General features: G+C 39.0%; 3 protein-coding genes across 6 annotated transcripts; 1 reads left to right on the top strand and 2 right to left on the bottom strand.

The window, feature by feature from the left end:
• Positions 1–530: 530 nt before the first annotated feature.
• On the top strand, positions 531–1,582 carry LOC132797156 (uncharacterized). The gene is made up of 2 exons (XM_060808695.1): positions 531–700; positions 757–1,582. Exons 1-2 carry the CDS (start codon positions 682–684, stop codon positions 1,389–1,391), a joined length of 654 nt encoding a protein of 217 aa, XP_060664678.1. The 5' UTR covers positions 531–681; the 3' UTR covers positions 1,392–1,582.
• Positions 1,583–1,783: 201 nt separating this feature from the next.
• On the bottom strand, positions 1,784–19,640 carry LOC132797155 (serine-rich adhesin for platelets). Of its 4 annotated transcripts, none has more exons than XM_060808690.1 (8): positions 19,422–19,640; positions 17,896–18,582; positions 16,938–17,813; positions 13,868–13,996; positions 12,994–13,806; positions 11,292–11,924; positions 6,329–10,100; positions 1,784–4,968 (listed from the first exon to the last, which is right to left on the bottom strand). In XM_060808690.1, the coding sequence occupies exons 3-8, from the start codon at positions 17,058–17,060 to the stop codon at positions 4,901–4,903; spliced, it is 5,538 nt and encodes a 1,845-aa protein (XP_060664673.1). In that variant the 5' UTR covers positions 17,061–17,813; positions 17,896–18,582; positions 19,422–19,640; the 3' UTR covers positions 1,784–4,900. The 4 variants fall into 4 exon arrangements, with proteins under 4 accessions (XP_060664673.1, XP_060664675.1, XP_060664677.1 ...); XM_060808692.1 differs by lacking the exon at positions 19,422–19,640 and adding an exon at positions 19,243–19,371; XM_060808694.1 differs by lacking the exons at positions 12,994–13,806; positions 13,868–13,996.
• Positions 17,293–17,766, bottom strand: LOC132795676 (exocyst complex component 5-like). The gene has a single exon (XM_060806533.1). The coding sequence runs from the start codon at positions 17,764–17,766 to the stop codon at positions 17,293–17,295; it is 474 nt and encodes a 157-aa protein (XP_060662516.1).
• Positions 19,641–19,724: the final 84 nt, after the last annotated feature.

Genomic DNA, 19,724 nt, shown 5'->3' with positions numbered 1-19,724 from the left:
CTGCTATCGATGTTTTCCAAAAGCTTCGATATTTGCCATCTGTGGTATATTAGTATATTGCCAAAACGCGTAGAAAATGGCGCATAATTTTAATCAAAACAAAGCTCCACCATATATCTTGTTATATAAATATAAATAAAAGAAAGTATATTTTCAAACCGATAAGTGTTGGCGATACTCGGTACTATCGATACTTCGATACTTGCCACCTGCTAAACTTTATGCGGTATATTAGTATATTGCCAAAGCGCGTATACAATGGCGCGTAATTTTAAACAACCAAGTAAAAGATTCAATAAATAGCACAATTTTATTCTTTTTATGGAATTTTAATACAATCATGTATTATAAACCGTTTAAATAAATTTTGAAACTAAAAAATACAACGACAGTCAGCCAGCTGCTGCGTTCAAAGCTATCGATAAGTGCATGCTTGAGCACTTGACTGCGCGCCAACTTATTTAAATTTGAAGCGCCTTTCAAAACTCGAAAACAAATCGAGCTACGGAATAGTCGACTTTGCAGCGTTATTCACAACAAAAATTCATAGCGACAACAGATTCATTTGTTCACTCCATAGACAAAAACAATTCACAATTCCAATATAAATAGTATATATATTCTGATAACTATAGACAATAGAATAGGCACACACACAAAAACAATAGACAAAAAATAACCATGTGCAACACAACAAACGGTAAGTGGTAGTCGTGGTAGTTAACTATAATAATAATCAAAAATATGCATACATAGATTGTAATAAACAGAAATTAAAGTTTACGGGCTGCTGCAGCCTAAGCGACAGCGAGTTATCGAAACTGTATAATTTGGATAACCTGACAGATGTGGAATTGACAGCGGTTGGCGTCGATCGCACCACACTGATCGATGATTATCGCCATCTGCACGAGATGTCGCAACTGCGTGAAATGGAACATTTATCGTCGCTGTCGCGTCGCTTTGTCTCGCAATTGAAACCGCCAAAATTCAAATCGCCACGGCAGCCGCAAAGAGCATTCAGCTATGATCTGTTGGATCGTTTCTTTCGCTGCATGCAATCGGAGACGCCAGCGTTCTGTCGCTTCATGGAGAATGATTTGCAGATTGTAACCGATTTTCAGCGCGATACAAAAATTCTACTGATGTCGCCAAAAGAACGCGAATGCGCTTGCTACGATTCGTATTTCGAGCATCTGGACACATTGTATCAGAGTGGACAACACGACGTTGTCATGTCGATCATAGCCAAGGTGATGGTGCGTTTCCATCGTGAACCGCATCCGGTTAAATTGCGTCCGGGCTTTGGCCGTGGCTACGGACCGCATTACGCCCGGACTCGCACCGTGTTCGTCAAGCAGAAGCCGAAGCCACGAACTCCGCTGCTCTAAAGAGCCACAAGAAATCACAGAAAATATAGTACAAAAAAAACAAAAACAAAAAATAGTTACTCTCTATCGATTTTCGGCAATACCAAAATTGGAACGAATAACGTCAAATGCGGCACATCATTTTGTTCATTTGTTTTATTCGATTCTTCATTGAAATACACTTTCATTCAGTTAATATTATTTTAAACACATTTTCATTTTAGTTTTTTATCCTTTTTTCATACTCGTATTTAGTTATTTCAATTTTCGGGGATTATTCGAAACAGTTTGAGAACTGCATCGAGTTAAGACTGAAAATATTTGTTATCGGAACGGAGCCGAACGAATTTTAAATTCAATTTTTGTTTTATATTATTCTTTTAGTTACACTTTTGCATGTACAAATATTGGTATTTTATTTTGTATATAAGTTGGGGATTTGGGATTAAAGACGGGGAAGGTATTAGTTTGTTTTTTTTTTTGTTATAGATCGTCGTAATTGTAATTGTAGTTGGTAATTGTAATTGTAATTGTATTTATATATTTGTTTTTTTTTTTTTAATTTTATTTTATACTCGTAGTAGTAGTAGCATTTAATTTAGTTTAGTTTTAGGTAGTAGAGTACATACATATATATTTATATGTATATGTAGTATATAAGAAGTATACATTCATATAAATTTTAGAGGTTAGTTTTTGATCATTCACACACACTCACACACTTACACATTCACACGCACACTTACATAGTTATAAACAGTTAGCACTCACTCGATCTTCGGATAAGTAATTCTTTAAATTCTAATACAGAGCGTATATTTTATTAATATATATAAGTGCTTCTTCTTCTTCTTTCTTGTTTAGCTATCAAATAAACTTAATTTTAGTCTGTCTACGATCGTACTCTCTCTCTCTCTCTCTCTCGCTCTCTTTCGCGTTCTCTATCCTTTTCTTTTTCGCTTTAACGAAAATAATATTTTTTGTTCCACACACACATTAAAAAGTCAAATTTTGAATAGAAATATAGCTGATATATGTGTGTATGTATAATATGTATATTTTTTTATTTATATAGTTAATATTTATGTAAATAATGCTACTTTGGTCTGTTAGCCAACTGCTGCCAAACACGAAGCTCGAGCCACATCATAAAAACTAACTTTATTTTCTTTGTCCTCTGTTGTTGTTTGCATAATATCAGCGAATGCAGCCCTGGATAGCCGAGTGTCACAGCACTTAGCTTTTGTGCGAGTGCTGTGCATGATCTCCCACGCTTTCTATCTCTCTCTCTATCACTCTCACTTACTCACTGCAAGGCTGAGAAGTGCACTGAAATTCGGGGCGAATTGCAAAAAAAAAAGGAAAACACAACATTGAATTTGATTACAATCTGTTTTAGGTAGGAATATATGTGTATGTATGTATGTATATAGAGAGTGTGTAGCCTAATCTTTATCATATATGTATATATATAGAGAGACAGACACACGATCCACCACATTTAGTAAATATATTATATATATATTACATAAATACACCCATAAGAAACATTTATATTATAGCCTAGCACATTTATGTATATCTATTTATATATATTTTATATATCTTTCTATATAATTGTTAGCTTTTAACTGTTATCGAATTTTTGAGGTTATGTGCGAGCTGATCATGAGACAGAGACAGCGCTATTCTGTGTGTGTGTGTGTGAGAGAGAGAGGCTTTCTCTTCTCTTTTTAGCTTTTCTCATTTTCCAAAGCGTTTTATTTTTTTTTTACACACTGAACACCAACTAACTGCATTATCTTTTTCTTTTTTTGTTTTTTTTCTTGATTTTTTTTCTTTGACATTCTCTCAGATTTAGTTTTAAGATTTGTTTGATATAGTTTGCTACTTTAAAATTGAAACATTTCAATGCGGCATTTAGAGTTTTTTTCTTTTGTAATGCTTTTGAAAATTGATTTTTATTTTATTATTTTTAAGAATTTGATTTAAATAATTTTCTTGTTTCTTCTATTTTTTAGTTTTCTTTTTTAATGTTTAATAATAATGATGTTTCGCTTTTTCGATTTTAGTTGTAGTTGTTGTTGCTTAGACTTACAATGATTTTTGAAACGGTTTACGCGTTTTTTTCTTTTCTTTTATTATTATTATTATTATGAATTATTGTTAAATGTTATGTATGTATATAAAAAAAAATGTATGTGTGTGTGTGTTTCTGCATTATTATTTATTAATTTGTAATATTATAGTTGATGCTTTCTTTAATGCCTACGCTTTGATTTGATTTTTATGTTTTTGCTTCGCTATTTTTTTGTTTTTCCTTTCTTTTTGTTAAATTACTACGCTCTCATTTTTTGTTTTTTTTTTTTTTTTTTTAGTTTTTTCTTCAACTTTATTCATATATTTTTCTTTTACTACTTCAAAGCCTTTTTTCTGGATGTGTGTGTGTGTGTGTGAGTGTAAAGTGTGTGTGTGTGTTTTGGCTCTGCTAAACGGCGGCATTTTTCGTTCAAGTGCGCTTCACCTCATTAGGCTTATGGCTGATTTGTTTGTGGTGGCATGCCACACACATTTATAATATGTTGCAACTTACATGACTACGTTTAATATTCTGTGTTTCTTTCTTTCCTTTAATTTTTATACATATATATCTCGATTTGATTTATATCAAATTGTTTAAATACATATAAACGCAAATTTCTTTGTTTCTAGAATTTTTCCCTCTTGTTTTTCTTTTTTCTTTCTCTCTTATTTACATACACAATATTTAGTTTTAAATTTATGTTTTTCTTCCTTTTCCTTTTTCTTTTGTTTTGTTGCTTCTCTTTTCTTTTCTTTCAATGTCGACATCATTTTCTTCTTTCTTTGCCTTAAGCCTAACAAACTATAAACTTATCTAGGCATTTTTCTTTTTTCTTTTTTTTTTATAAATAGATCTCGTTTCTTTCCGAGTTCTAAACAAAAATTCATATTTTAAATATTTAATTATCTCTTTATAATAATATGTTTATATATAATATTTATAGTTATGCATACTTCATAATCAAAGAAAAAAAAACAAACAAAAAAAAAAGAAAATTGCTAACAAAGAGAAAAAAAAACAAAAAACATTTTCAAATGCGCGTTAAAACTTTGAAGATTAATGCTAAATTTCTAAATATCTAAATAAATAGATTTCTCTTTTTGTTGTTGCTGTTGTTGTTATTGATTAACCAAACAGATAAATGTCTCGCAAAATAAAGATATACATAAATATAGTTAGGGGACATTTTTCATGGATTTCTTTTCGCTATCTTCTGCTGCCCAAAAAACCGATCTCAAACTCTTCTCTATCGATGACTCTTTTGTGGCCTTCAAACACAAATTTCTACACGCTGATCATGTTGTGCAATATATAATATATTAAAAATGAAATAATATAAAGAAGGAATTATCTAAGCAGCTGTTACTGCTGCTGTTGCCAATGTTCATGTTGTTGTTGATGTTGTTGTTGTAAGTTGATGGATGAAGATGGATTTTGATGTTGCCTCTTAAGTTTGCGATTCATTCTCCTCGTTGTAGATATAGACGTGTTTGCTTTTCACCACCGCATTCCAAGCTGCAATACGAAATGTACATCAATTAGAAAGGGATACAAAATATGCAAGTAAAAACAATTCTACAGCAATTAAGTTTAACAATAAGTTAGCAGTAAATGTTTTACAGAATAATCATAATTGGTTATCTTAGAAATAAGCAAGTGTTTGTTTTATATATATCTATTGCAACCTAAACCAACTGGCTAAAGGAGTAACTATTAAACTTCATTAAATACTACTAATATACATCACAGTGTTTTTTTTCATGTTTAAGAAATGAATGCACTTAAATGTCATGTCTGCTAAACTTGTTTTAATATTCCTAAAACCAAATGCCTAAATTTCATTAAATACAAATATACAGCATAAATTGATATTCAAGTTTTTTCTTCACATATACAGATTTCAAGAAAGATTTGTTAAAAATCTAATGAATGCACTGAAATTCTTTGGCATCTAAGCTAACAATAAATTAGCTTTACTTAAAAGGTTTTTTTCATGTTTCAGAAGCATTTGTAGAAAATATGCTGCTCTTATCCTATGAATGCACTTAAATGTCATGCCAACTAAACAAAATATGGTAATTTAAACTTCTTTCCTGATATTCTATGCCCTCTAATGCACATGGCTTACTTTGCTTATTTGCCTTGCTTAACGACCTCATTTTGGACCCAACAAAATTGGCTGTTAAGCGATTAAACTTACGACAAAGCAACAGAAATATGTTTAAACTGATTAGACATAATAGAAATTACTTTCTTAAGTGTGATTGTTGAGTGAGTTATCTACAGTTACATTTAAGTGTCAATTGCAATGTGGCCACTAAGTTGAAGTGCCATAAAAGGCTTTAAATTGAAACAAACAAATTGGCCGTTAAGTGAGTTAACCTCAGACGAAGCAAATGTCTCTTAATTGAAATTACTTCTTCAAGTATGATAGTTAAACAAGTTAAATATAGTTCAATTTGAGTGCAATTGCATTGCAGCCACTAATTTGAAGTGCCGTAAACGGTTTTAACTTGGACCAAACAAAGAGGCCTTTAAGCTATTAAACGTAAGGTGAAGGTGACATAAATGTTTTACAACTGGCTAGAATATGTTTAAAGTTATTTCTTTAAGTGTGATCGTTAAGCGCATACAATAAAGTTCAATTTTAAAGCCAACTACATTGTAGCCACTAAGTTGGATAGCTGTCAAGGGCCTTAACTTGGACCAAACAATGTGGCCGTTAAGCAAATAAACTTAAGTGAACTTAAATGTTTTACTTAAACTTAAATGTTTTACAACTGGCTTGAAATGCTTGAAATTTCTTCTTGAAATGTGATTGTTGAGCGAGTAAAGTGTAGTTCAATTTTGTGGCCACGAAATGCGAAACACTTACAGTTGGTGATGTATTCCACAATGAGTTCGGTGTTGGCCTGCATCGCCAAACGTGGCAACAGTTGCGTGGAGAGCGGCAGCGGCAATGGCAGTGGCAGCGTGATGGCAGCAGCAGCTGTTGCTGTTGTTGCTGATGTTGGGGCAGCGGCAACAAAATCGCTTTTCAGATCAGGCATGAAACTCAATTCGCGCAGCTGAGCGGCTTCCTCATCTTTACCCTCCGATGCCGCTGTGGCAGCTGTGGCATCATCGTAGGTCATATAAAGAGCTGGTCGCACTTTCGATTTGCCGCTCAACTGCAACTGTTGCTCCTGCGAGTTGCGGCGACTCGAGTTGGTGCTGAGTGCAGCTTCGGCTGCAGCGCGAGCAGCGGCAATGATGGCAGTTTCGATGTCGTTGCACGTCTCGAGCTGTTGCATCGGCAGCAACGGATCATCGTGGCTGCTGCTACAGCTGCTGCTGCTGTGGCTGCTGTGATGACTGTGGCTGCTCGCCTTGCTGAGGAAATGATTCACCTGATCCTTGATGTGCCCAGCAGAAGTTGAAGTTGATGTTGATGAAGTGTTTGCTGTGGCATAGATGCCGCTGTCGTTCGATTGATTTGCCATATTTGTGGCAGATTGTAGAGCGTTGGCATCATTCGTATTTCCATTTCCATTTGCGTTGCTGCTGCTGCTCAGCGTCGATGAGGAGGCCGAGGTTGAGCATGAGGCGGACGACGAAGCTGTCGAGGATGTGGACGAATTGTTAACGTTGTTGCTGCTACTGTTGTTGGCTGCCATCAACGTTGTGTTTGCTGCATTGGGCGACGACTGCGCCGCCTGCCCTGAGATCAACAGCATGTCCATGCATGCTGAATTATCGTTAGAATCGTTCAACAGGAGTTGCAACTGTTGTTGTTGCTGCTGCTGCTGTTGCTGTTCATCGGTGGTAGCAACTGTTGGCGGTGTGGAAACTTCAGTCAACGTGCCCGTTGAAACTGTGGACGACGACGACGACGACTTGGCAACCTTCTCCTCGGTCAGCTCCTTTTCACTCACATCATCGAACAGCTTCAGTTCGTCCTCGTTGAAGTCGCCAAAGATGAACTCGTTGTTGAGCCTGCCCAGCTTCGAGTCGCGATCATCGTTGAGTATTATCACCGCCGGTCGATTGCCCGCCGCTGGCAGCGCCGATGTTTGTGTCTGAGCTCCCGTTGAGGTTGTTCCACTGCTGTTGATCTTCTTCACGCCATCCGTTTGAGTGGCTGCTGTAGTTTTGAACGTAATGATGCCACTTCCGGTTGCTGTGCCGCAGCTAACAAAGCTAAAACTAACTGGAGGAGGTGTTGAGGCATCCTCCTGACTAGTTGTTGTGGTTGTTGTTGACTTTTGCTTCTCCAGCTTCTTGCTGTTGTTGCTGCTGTTGTTACTGCTACTGTTGTTGCTGCTGTTGCTGTTGGTGGGCGACAGCTCCTTTGACTTTGTTTTCGCCTTGATTGAGACTGAGGTAGTTGCTCCTGTGGGCGTCACATCCAATTGCTTCGCTGCTGCTGCAAAGTTATAGCTGTTGTTGTTGCTTCCAGCTGCTGCTGCTGTTGTTGATGGCAACGCAGACACATTGTTGACGCTGTGACGCTTTACGGTCTTCTCCAGTGCCGGATATTGCAGATCTAGATTGCTGCTGTAGCTGCTCGCATCGTGTTCAACGCTTTTGGACTTTTGCAACGCTGGCGGCGCCGACACCGAAGCAACAATCGAAGCAGCATTTGTGCTGTTTGTTGGCGTTACATTGGCAACTGTTGTTGCTGCTGTTGATGGCAACAACTGTGGCTGTGGCTGTTGCTGCTCCTCGGTATCCTCTGTGGCTGCTGCTGCTGCTGTTGCATTCAAGCTCTGCGAGTAGCTAATCAAAGCAGCAGCAGCCGAAACTGTGGCGCCTGAAATTGCGCCAGGCAACTCAGGGAAATCGGGACGCAACTTTGACTTGGCCTTCAGCTTGTTGTTGTTGCTGCTGGCGCTGCTGTTGCTGGCACTGCTGCTGTTGCTGCTGTCGAGTTGCAGTTGCTGTTGAGCAGCAGTTTCATTGGCGTCCAACTCTTCGCTGTTGTTGTTGGCCAAAGCTTCGCGTTTGTTGCGTGCAATGTCCGCATATGAAATTGGCGCAGGTGAATTGTTGTTATTGTTTTGGTTGCTGTTGTTGTTCTTGTGTGAGGTGTGCTTGGCCTGGACGGCAGCGCGCTTGTTGTTGCTCTTCTTCTTGCCCGTCTGTATGGGCAGCGAATGCACCGAATCGAGATCACTGGAATCGGATTTCTCCGATGGCGGCATCGACGATGTTGACTTGCGACGCGAATTGTCTTGAGCAGACGAGGAGGAGGAAGCTGCCACCGAGTTGCCTCCGCTTGTGGCATGCGAGGCATGTGATTGCTGCTGCTGCTGCTGATGATGCGATGATTGCTGCTGCTGTTGATATTGTTGCTGCTGCTTATTATACTGTTGCTGCTGCTGTCCGTAATGATTGTTGTAGTAATCGCTACGCAAACGTTGCGACATCATGTTCGATGAGGCAGACTTTGTTATCTGTTGCATACGCTGCAAGTTGCCACCGGTTGTGGCTGCCGCTGCCACAGCAGCATCGTCCATGGTGACGGCGCGTTGTTTCTTTGGCTTCTTCTTCTTGGTGACCACATGAAACTCGGCCGTCTCGCTGAGCACCGTGTTCAACGCCTCCAACTCGGACATGCGAGCTAAAGTGGGCAACGCCAAAGCAGACAATGTTGTGGATGTTGTTGCTGCTGCTGCTGTTGATGTGGCTGCTGGCAACATTGTTTCTGACATTGCAGTTGGCAATGGCTCAGTCCAGTTGTTCAACGTTGGTTCACCCAAATATTGCAGCTCCTCGGTGCCCCAAGAGCGACGTTCGCCTTTGCGTGTGGTTGCTTTAGAAGAAGACGAAGTTGGTTGCTCTTGTTGCTGTTGCTCCTTGTTGCAATTCTTGTTGATGTCCGCCACCGAGGCTGAATTATGCTTGTTGTTGCCGCCTTTCTTGTTGCCAGCGCTGCTGCTGCTGCTGTTGCTGCTGCCGCCGTTGCTGCTGCCGTTGCCATTGTTGCGCATCATTTCGGTGGTTGCTGCCTGACGCTTTAGTTCATCGACTTCGATCTTGGCACAGCTGCGCAACTCTTCGAGTGAATTACATTTCTTCAGCTTGTTCTGTTTCTTGCGCTCCTTTTTCTTTTGCTGCTGCACAGCAGCATTCGATGACGATGCATTCGCATCGTTCTCAATGTATTTCACCAGCTGCTCGACGGGATCTTTGCCTCGATAACCAGCCACTGACTCCACATCCACAGTTGTTGTATTCCTCTCTTGCTGTGACTTTTTCTTCGACTTGAGTTTCGTCAGTGGTTGCTGCTGCTGTTGTTGTTGCTGTTGCGATGTGGTTGTTGTTGTTGAGGAGGAGGAAACAGCTCCAGCAATCATTGGCGTCTGCTGCTGCAACTGATTGTTGAACGTAGCCGAAACAGCAGCAGCTGCTGCCATCGCTGTGGTTGCTGCTCCATTCGAGTTGCCAGTGGACAGCAATGTGGACACACTATTTGAGCGCTGTTGCTGTTGCAACTGTTGCTGTTGTTGTTGTTGGCAACCATTGCCAGCACTTAAAGCAGAGCTGATGAGCGTCGTAAACTGCTGAGTGGATGAGGAGCCACCGCTGCTTGAGTTGCTGTTGCACACGTTGCTGCCGCCAGCGTAGCTGTCACTTAACGCATTTCCATTCTCATCGAACTGACGCTGAAAATGATTAAGAAAATATTAATGAGTATTGCAACATTTTCAAATTCATTCAATAAAAAAAAAACATTTATGTATTCCTGACGAGAGCAATTGTTAACGCTGCTTAAACTCGATTTCTTTTTTCTTCTACTTTCATTCGAGTGAAAAAAGTAACATTCCTTTTTTCTTATTTAGTTAAACGGATAAAAGCTTGGTTTATTGATGTTTTCAGTTAGGTATTCTTCTTAAACATAATGCATTTCTTACTTTATGAAATGAAAAGTAGAGTTGTAATTGGGGAACATAAACAGAAACTAAATGCTCTCTCGCTAACATTTACTCGTTATGAATCTAATAATTAAATTGTAGAGAGTAAGAATGTTTACAAATAAAGAAATACTTTTAATTAGATCAAGAAAAAGAATAACTAAGGAGAAAACGAGAGAAACTAGAAGACAATGCGATTTAATGCTTACTCGTTCATTCTCTCTCGTTGTAAAATTGCCGAGTGTCAAAAAAATTTCAAGTTAACTTAGAGAGTTAAAGCTTAAAGATGATGAAGACCATTAAAATTATAAAAAAACGAGAGCGAGTGTTTTAAAGACAATGTCTGTCAAAATCTCGCTAATTGTTCTCGTTGCAAACACTCGTTATGAATCTATAATAAGCAGAGAGAGAACTAATTAAAGAAATGCTTGAAGTTAGATCAAGAAAAGTATAAAAAGAGAACGAGAGAGAAACAGTGCGAGTAAATGCTCACTCGTTAATTTTTCCTCGTTGTAAAATAACAAGTAAACGTATTTAATACGTATAGTTGAGGAAAATTATTAAAGTACAAAGAGAGGAAGTCTAGAAGACATTGCGAGTTCATAATGGGTAAATACACTCATTGCAAACACTTTTTAGTGAATACTCTCTCGTTGCACATACTCGTTATGAAGAACAAAGAAAGTAAGAATCTAGAAATACTTATGTTAGATAATGAAAAAATAAAACTAATGGGAGAACGAAAGAGAAACAGTGAGAGTTAATGCTCACTCGTTAATACTTTCTTTCTCGTTGTAAAATAGCGAGTTAACGTATCCAATACGTATAGATGAGGAGAAAGGGAGGAAGTCTTGAAGACATTGCGAGTTCAAATTGCTTTCGTTGCAAACACTCGTTATTGAACACTCTCTCGTTGCAAACACTCGCTGCACATTGACTTACCGTTGTGGCCTTGGCCCCATGCGAGGCAACAACCGCTGCTGCCGCCGCTGTCATCATGCGTCCCATCTTTGCTGGTCGCATGTCAGCCGCACCGCCGGCAAACATCTCCGATGATCCAGCCACTGAGCCAGACTTGCTGGCGCCATCATTGACACTGCCGGAGCCTGAGGATGAGCCAGAGCCAGAGCCGGAGCCGCCGCTAATGCCGCCAACGCCATAAACGGAGGAGCAGGCAGTGTAGCTGTCATTGAAGGAGACATATCCAGTCTCCACTTTGCGCTTGTGATCCTCCATGCTGAGCGAGAACTGTCCGGCCGCATTGTTGTTGCCGGCAAATTGTTGCTGCTGCTGCTGTTGTTGTTGTTGCAGCAACAGTTGCTGATTTTTAGAGGACTGCTCCAGCATGGAAAAATGAAGCGGATCATCGATTAGGAACTCTTTAACAGGCACTCCCGAATCCTTGTTGTTGCCTTCGCTCGGATACTGTTGTTGTTGTTGCTGCTGTTGCTTTTGCATCTGCTGATTGAGAGCGCCGAGCAACTGCTCGCAGTTGAAGGACATGTGATTCGTCGTCGTCGATGAACTGGGAATTCTCTTTGCTTTGCGCGCCTCACGTAACGCTTCCAATTGTTCCTATTCAAAAAAGCAATTAACAAAAAAAGTAAAAACATTTTTCAATATTAGTTTTTCGTTTTCAATTGACACACGAAGCAAGTTTAGTACAGAAAAAATTGCTTAAACATAATCGTCGAGTTTTGCTTTTCATTTTCTAGAACTTGACCCGAAACCGAAATCAAAAGGCTAAAGCGAAGCTCTTAATAGAGCGCGATCAATGGAGTAACGAGTAGCGAATAACGAGTGGCGAGTGAATAGCGAAGGAACGAGTGGCGCACAAACAAATCGAGCGAGTGTTTGTTTTGAAATGGTATTTGAGAGGAGACAACAAAAAGGGCAGCTCGGTCTCAAATATGATTATGCTTAAGAAAAAAATAAAACACAGAGTATGAGAAAAAATGGGATTAATCAAAATACATGCTAATGAGAAAAGAATACAGAAACATTAGATCAGTTAGTTGCCATTGTAAAAATAATAATTAAGCCAATTTCTTAGTAAAAAACATACAAGTGAGAAAGAAATATAGGAAGGCAAAAGAAAAAGAATAAATAAACTTTAAATCAGTTAGTAGCCATTATAAAATTAATAATGAAGTCAATTTGTTTGTTAGTTTGTTAAACACTTAACTTAAAATTAAAAACTAAAAAACAAATACAATAATGATGATGGTTAATTTGGATTGGATATTAAAGTTACGATTGAGAAAGAAATAAAGAAACATTAAATCAGTTATTATGCCATTTGTAAATACAATAATAAAGCCAATTTGTTTGTTAGTTTGTTAAACAAAAACTAAATACAAATTCAAAACAAATACAATAATGAAATGGTTAATTTGGATTGGATATTAAAGTTATGCTTGAGAGATGAGTTTTGGTTTTGTTTTGATGAAGTTGATGAGTTGAGGTGAGTGAGGGGGGGAGAGTCAATTGATTGATGGATGGATTGATTGATGGATTGTTGAATGGGGTGTGTGGTACTAACACCAGTTGGTTGGGTCACAGCTAACGCATGATAGATTATCTCCCACAGAGTGTCGTCCAATTCGAATTCCAACATACAAGTATCTGAATCGTCATCGCTTACCTGCCGCTGCATTGCTGCAACGACATCATCAACATCGAAATCATCGAATATCCTCGATGATGATGACGATGATGTTGCTGCCGTTGTTGTTGTGGTTGTTGTTTTCGTGCCTGTCTCATTCAGTTGACTGGGCAAACTGCTGCTGTTGTTGTTGTTGTTGCTGGCATTCGGATCATGAGCATTGTCGCTCATCATGAGCGCTTGCTTCAGCTTTGCATCCATGCTGCTCGCCTCGAGATTAACGCTGCTCGGCAGACTTCCGCCTTCTCGTTGTCTCGCTGAAACAGACGAGTTGCTGTTGTTGTTCTTGGTTTTCTTGCTGGCCAAGACGGTATTTTGATTGCTGTTGTTGCAGTTGTTGTTGTTGCTTTGCTGTTGCTGCTGCTGTCGTCGATTGGCACGATTGGCGGCGTTGCCACCCAGCTGATAATCACAGTTGAAACGTTGCGTTGCTGCCGTTGCAGCTGCTGCTGACGTCGTTGCCAGCTCGCTGCGATGCGTCGCCTCCACCAAATCCTGCAATGAACCTCCTTGCTTATGTCGCTGATTCGCTGATCGATGATTTGTTGTTGTTGTATAACTGTTGCTATTACAATTGATGTTGCTGTTGTTGTTGTGCGCTGCTGCTGCAAAGTTGCTGGCGCTGCCAACGCTGCTGCTGTGGCTGTGATGATAGACACCGCCACCGCCACCACCGCCACTGGACGTTGCTGCTACTGCTGCTGCTGATGCGGCGGACGTGTTGCGTGCTAACGAGTTTTTAATGGCACGATAAGAATTCTCCTCGTCGTACTCAGCCTTTTTGAGCATTTGCTGCAAAAGTATGGAAAAGTATTAATCTATAATAATGTATGGTAAGGGGGAAAATACGCACCAGAAAACGCTCGCTTTTGTTTTTCCTGTCGCCAGGATTGCGATACCAATAAGCTTCTTCGAGTAGTTTCTTCAACGATGCGTCGTCGAGATCATTGAAATCGCTATCCTCCCACGTATCGTATTTTGTCTGCAATTTGTTTGTGCGTGTTTTTTACAATAAATTATGCGTTTTTTCTTTGCTCCTCTTCTTTTTTTTTTCTACTCTCCAACTGCTTCGTGTTTAACCTCAAAAATTAGCAGCAGGAGTGTATATGTATGTGTATATGTGTTAGAAAGAGGCATACAGCAAAAGCAATGTGGAGAGGGAGCAGAAAAAAACTGTGTCACGATAAATGTTTAACTAACAATTGTTTCACAATGCAGTTCACTTCACTTATATACAAGTTTCAACAAATTCAATTCAAATACAAATTTTTTTTAGGTCCGTGCGGTTACAAATTTGAACGACGACGTCGACGTCGACGTCAACTGCGGCAGCGGAGTCGCGGCTTTGGCCACACGAAACAACAAAACGTTAAAATTTTGCGGTTTACCAGACAATTAATTAAATAAAAAAAAATATATATATATAAAGATAAAAGCAAACGAGAGATAAAATTAAATAGACACAAGTGCAAGTGCAGAAAGAAAAAATAACAAATTTGTAAATGTAACTAGCTTTTTTTCTGTTTTTCGCGTTCGGCCTGCCGATCTCAACTCAAAAGCGCAGTTCGCACTACGCACACACACACACAGCCACACAAATAGACATGCCTGCGCGTGCATGCGAATGCCAATATGTGTGTATGTGTGTGTGCGTGCGTGCAATGGAAGGAGCAATAAAGCGCCGTGGACAGCAGCACATAACGGCATTTGTCCAATGCCGCTTCCAATGCAGAAGAACAATAAATGAGTGAGCGGGTAAGCAATAGTGTGAGAGCTGATCAACGGCACTTTTCGTCAGCAGTATGCAACACTTGTTCGCGAAAAAAAAAAAAACGTCACACGCACACAAACACATAGAAACGGAAATTTCTAAACACTACAAGAGAAATAAAGGAAATCCAAACAATAAACGAACGAAAAGAAATTACTGCGCAAGTTAGTTACTCAAGTGTGGACAATACGTATGTATGTATGTGTGTAAACGAAAAGGAAAACCGAAAAACGTAAAACAAACAACAACAACGACAACAACAAATATAATAATGTGGCTAAAACATACGAGCGTACAATACACATGCTACATGACGTACATATTTTGTTAGCAGTTTGTTTTAGTGCTGTTGTTGTTGTTATTGTTGGTGAGTGCACGTGCATATGCGTGTGTGAGTGCAAGTATGTGTGTGCAAGACAGAGAAGGGGAGTGAGATCGAGAGAGGGAGGGAAAGGGGGACGGCGAAAAAGCTGTCGATATTTATAGAACATTTTCGTGCGATTTTATTGGGATATGTAATTGAGAAATTGAAAACAGTGAATGTGACGTGCGACCTCTGTCTTGAAAAATAATCAAATAAATACTACACACATTTTCTATGTGTGTGTGAGTGTGTGTGCGTATTTTGCGTAGCTTTGCTGATGGGAACGAGAACGGACAGAAAAACCACAAACGAACACACACACACACACACATGCAGAGCTTAACGTGCTAAGCAACAGTCACTTTTTTTTTTTAGCTTGTTGCGTAGAAAGTTCAAGCTAAAGCAATCATAACAAAAGTAGCAATGAACTAACTTATGGCTCAACTTAAAAGGAAAATGTGACAACAGCAAATCGCGGGGAGGAGGAGGGGGGGAAAAGTTGAGAACGCATTTTCAGAGGTGACGAAACAGGTGTTCAAAGCAATGGCCAAATGGGCACGACTTTGGGATACCCTACAAAATATTAGCTATCAAAAGTGTAAGCTGACTTTTAATCTATACAATAGACTGACTGGATTTTAATATATAGAATATATAAGCAACAAAAAAAAGGGATTTAAACCAATAAACAAGTTGAATTCTCTTTTAAAATCATTATGATCTATTCAAAATTAAATCATGAACTCATTCTGAATATGGATTATAATGCCATTTGTAGAAAGAATCCACAAATCAATAATGTATTGAATACACAGATAAATAAAATAAATAAAAATTGTCTAAACCCACAAAACAACTTGAATTTCCCTTTTTATTAACTCCTATATTCAAAATTAGATCGTAATTAAATTTGTAGCAAGGAACCACAAAATAAAAATAAAGTTTTTAATTTTATATTAAACCAAATCAAATGCATTTTGAATATTGCAAAATAGGAACCAACAAATAATAATAATACCCTGTGAAATGGTTTTTTAAATATGAAACTGTCAATCTAAAGATTGAATGCTGATAACTTTTCAAGACATCACTTCAATTAATAGTTCCTTATTCAAAATTAAATCATAATTAAGTTCGTAGAAAGCATTTTGAATATTCTAAAATAGGAACCAAGAAATAATAATAACGTTACCCTAAAGAATACATCCTTATGATGTAAGGATCTAAGAAAAAATATCATAGAAAAAGGTTATTAAATAACTATCCATCTAAAAATCGATTACTCATAACATTTCAAGATTTTATATCATTGCATATCAAATAAATAATTCAACAAAATAGTTCCTTGATCAAAATTTGATTTGTAGAACGCTTTTTATAATAATAATGTTACTCTACAAAAAGGAAAGGTTTTTAAACAGCTAGCCATCCAAAAATCGAATGCTTATCAAATTTCAAGACACCAATCCAACTATACCTAATTCCCAATTTCAAGTTATGTTCATTTGTACATCGTCAAATATGTTTAGTCTATAGACGGACAGATAATGTGAGGACTTTCTTCTATTACTTTCTACGTCTTTGCTGCATAAGGTTATGAAATATTTCAACCCTTGGTCAGACAAGTCAACTTGATTAGGTCTTAAAAGTGAGCTGCGTGCGTTTTTATGTGCCACAACAGAGTTGCATGCTTAGCTATTAAAAAGTGGGTGGCAAGCAGGTGTGGCAAGGTTAAGGGGCAAGCAGATACTGCTTCTGAAAGGGAAAGATAGGGGCAGCATTACAAACCTTTTTCTTTTTCAGACGCTTGCCCACGTTTTGGTCATCTTGTGTCTTGCCCTTGGTGGTGGCGCCGCTGCGTTGATGCAACGCCGTTGCCGTCGCAATCACATCCGGCGCCGGTTGTCCCATGACTCGCAACAGTGGCGTCAACTTTAAGCTGCTGCTGGCAGTTTTGCTGCCACTTTCAGAGGCCTCCTTATTGCTATTGCTGCTGCTCTCGACTGCAGAAGGAATAGAGACAGGAATAGAAGCAGCTGCTGTTGCTGGGGCTGTTGCTGTTGCGGTGGCAACTGCATTGTTATTGGCCGGACTTGGATTAGGGCTTTTCTTATCACAAGCCACATGATTTTGGCAAAGATCTTCAGCAGCAGCCGCTGCTGTAGAGTTTTCGGTGCTGCCACTTGCGTTGTGGGTGCTGCCAACTGCACTTTTTTGTGGTGCTGCCAACTAATGCGGCACCTGCATTGTTGCTACTGCTGCTGCTGCTGTCATTGGCTGGACGCTGCTCCAGCTTCACATTGTGCGACATTAAGGTGGTTAACTGCTCCTGGAAATAGGGCGTCGGTGTCGTCTTAGTCGATGTCGTTGTTGTTGTGCTTTCACTCAACGTGCCAGCGGCAATCGACACAATGGGCGTATCCGGTATTATCGCTTGGATCTTTGTCACTAATGTTGCAATATCGTTGTTGTTGTTGTTACTGCTGCCTGTTGATTTGACCTTGATGAGCTGTGCAGTTGCCGCACTGTGATTGTTGCTGCTGATGTCCTGTGCTGGTGTTGTCCTGGTGGATGTTGATGATGATATAGATGAAACACCAATTTGTTCATTGTTCATCTTTTGTGGCATATAACAAACAACAAAATGCCATTCAAATTACAACGCTTTAAAAAAACGAAATGAAAACAAGAATAAATAATATTGAAAAACAAATTGAATATCTCTCTTTCTCTATCTCTTACTTACCAACTACGGCTCCACTTTGTTTGCTTTGCAGATCCGGATGTCCTAGGAACAACACAAACAAAAGACAACAACAACAAAAAAAAAAGAAAGACAACAGCTGTCAAGGCCGCCGCGCGGTTTTAGCCTCCGCAGCTGCCGCCGCCCAACAGAGGGCGCCTCTGTTGTCCCCACACACTAAGCTCGCTCTTGCTTTGGATTTGACTTTGGCTCTCTCAACGTTGTTGTTGTTGTTATTGTCTTCTTCTTTGCGCTCGCCTCCGAGTTGTTGTTGCTGTTGTTCATATGTTGAAGCGAAGCTTTGCCCAAAACTGCAGTTCTTGTTGTTGTTGTTGTGTCTGGCGTAATTTTCGTTTTTTTTTTTTTGCACTTTTCTACTGTTTATTTCGCAATCGTATATTGCGGTTTATTTTTGTTAATCAAACACACTAAACTCGAATGTGTTTTTTTTTTCGCCCACGCACTACTCTTGTGTTTAATTGTTGTTGCTGCTGCTGCTCTCGTTGTTGCTGTTGTTTCCTTCTTTTGTTATTTGTGGTGTTGAGTTGTTGAGTTTGCTTTTCTCTATAGTTTTTTGTGTACTGTTCTTTTGCCTTTTCCTCCTCGTCAATTGAATGCAGCCAGCTTAATTTGCTTTGTCACTAACCAACAACAAATCCAAATGGTTCACATTGCCAAGCTTCTTCCAGTCTACAATAATTTATTGCAATTGCAAAAGCAAACAACAAGAATGTAATGAAAGCAAATGCGAATTGTCGCAAAAACAACAAAATTAAAGAAAATTCATTTTTTTGCCTTCTGCCAAAGCCGCGCACAGCAAAATCTTGCCAATAGAGATGAGCGATATTTACATATGCGCGCTCATCTCTAGTGGCCAATCGCTGGATTTTTTTTTCGTTTCGTTTTGTTAGTGGTTCATCTCTACTTCTGGCTAATGTTACTTTCAACATCTGCAATGTCTGTTTTTATTACATATTTTGCGTTTTGCATTTGTATTTGAAAAAGGGTAAAAAGTAAAGTAATTGGTCAATTGCCGACTGTTGGCTGGCTTTTTTTTTTATGTATGGCATAAAAGTTGCGTCGACAGCCCTGGCAAGCTGTTGTCAGTGGCAACACTAGCGCAAACACGTCATTTTGCCACACAGTTTTTGTTGTTGTAGCAATTTACAAATACGTACTATTCGCATGAACACAGATATACAATACACACACACACACACGCGCGCACATACTCGGAAACAGAGCGAGAGAGAGAGTGAGAATGAAGGAGAGAGACACAGCATTCATTCAGCAACAAATATCTGTATGTGTATTTAGTTGCAAATTAATATATGTACTAGCTGCGCTTACTTTGCACTTTCAAATGTTGTTTGTTAATCGCATTGCCATTTGTTGTTTTTTTTCTTTCTTTTATACATATGTTCGGCACACACAGGTACGCACGGACTTAGTTGCTTATGCACCTTCTATACTACTACTACTACACATACACATGTACATTTGTATGTATGTATGTACATTTTTCTGACCTTCTCTTCTGCAGCACATAGCGAGAAAAACACACATTTTGCATTGGCCGGGCCAGCATAAGCACATTAACAATTGTTGAACGCAACGCAATGCATAATATTGCATTAAACGAAATGCGAATGTTTTAAGTATTTGCGTTGAATTTTGCACGAGAAACGTAAAAAATTCTGAAAAGAACGAACACTTTAGAGCGCAGTTTGTTTTGCTTTCCAACACTTTTTGCCAGCCTTGCCCAGCACTGCTGCTTGCCTTTGGTATCGAGTAGTCGACTGCGCGCAAGCTGTTAAATGCAACCCTGTGTG

Source organism: Drosophila nasuta, chromosome X (genome assembly GCF_023558535.2).
Source record: "Drosophila nasuta strain 15112-1781.00 chromosome X, ASM2355853v1, whole genome shotgun sequence".
Lineage (NCBI taxonomy): Eukaryota > Metazoa > Arthropoda > Insecta > Diptera > Drosophilidae > Drosophila > Drosophila nasuta.
This window is presented reverse-complemented; position numbering and strand designations above follow the sequence as displayed.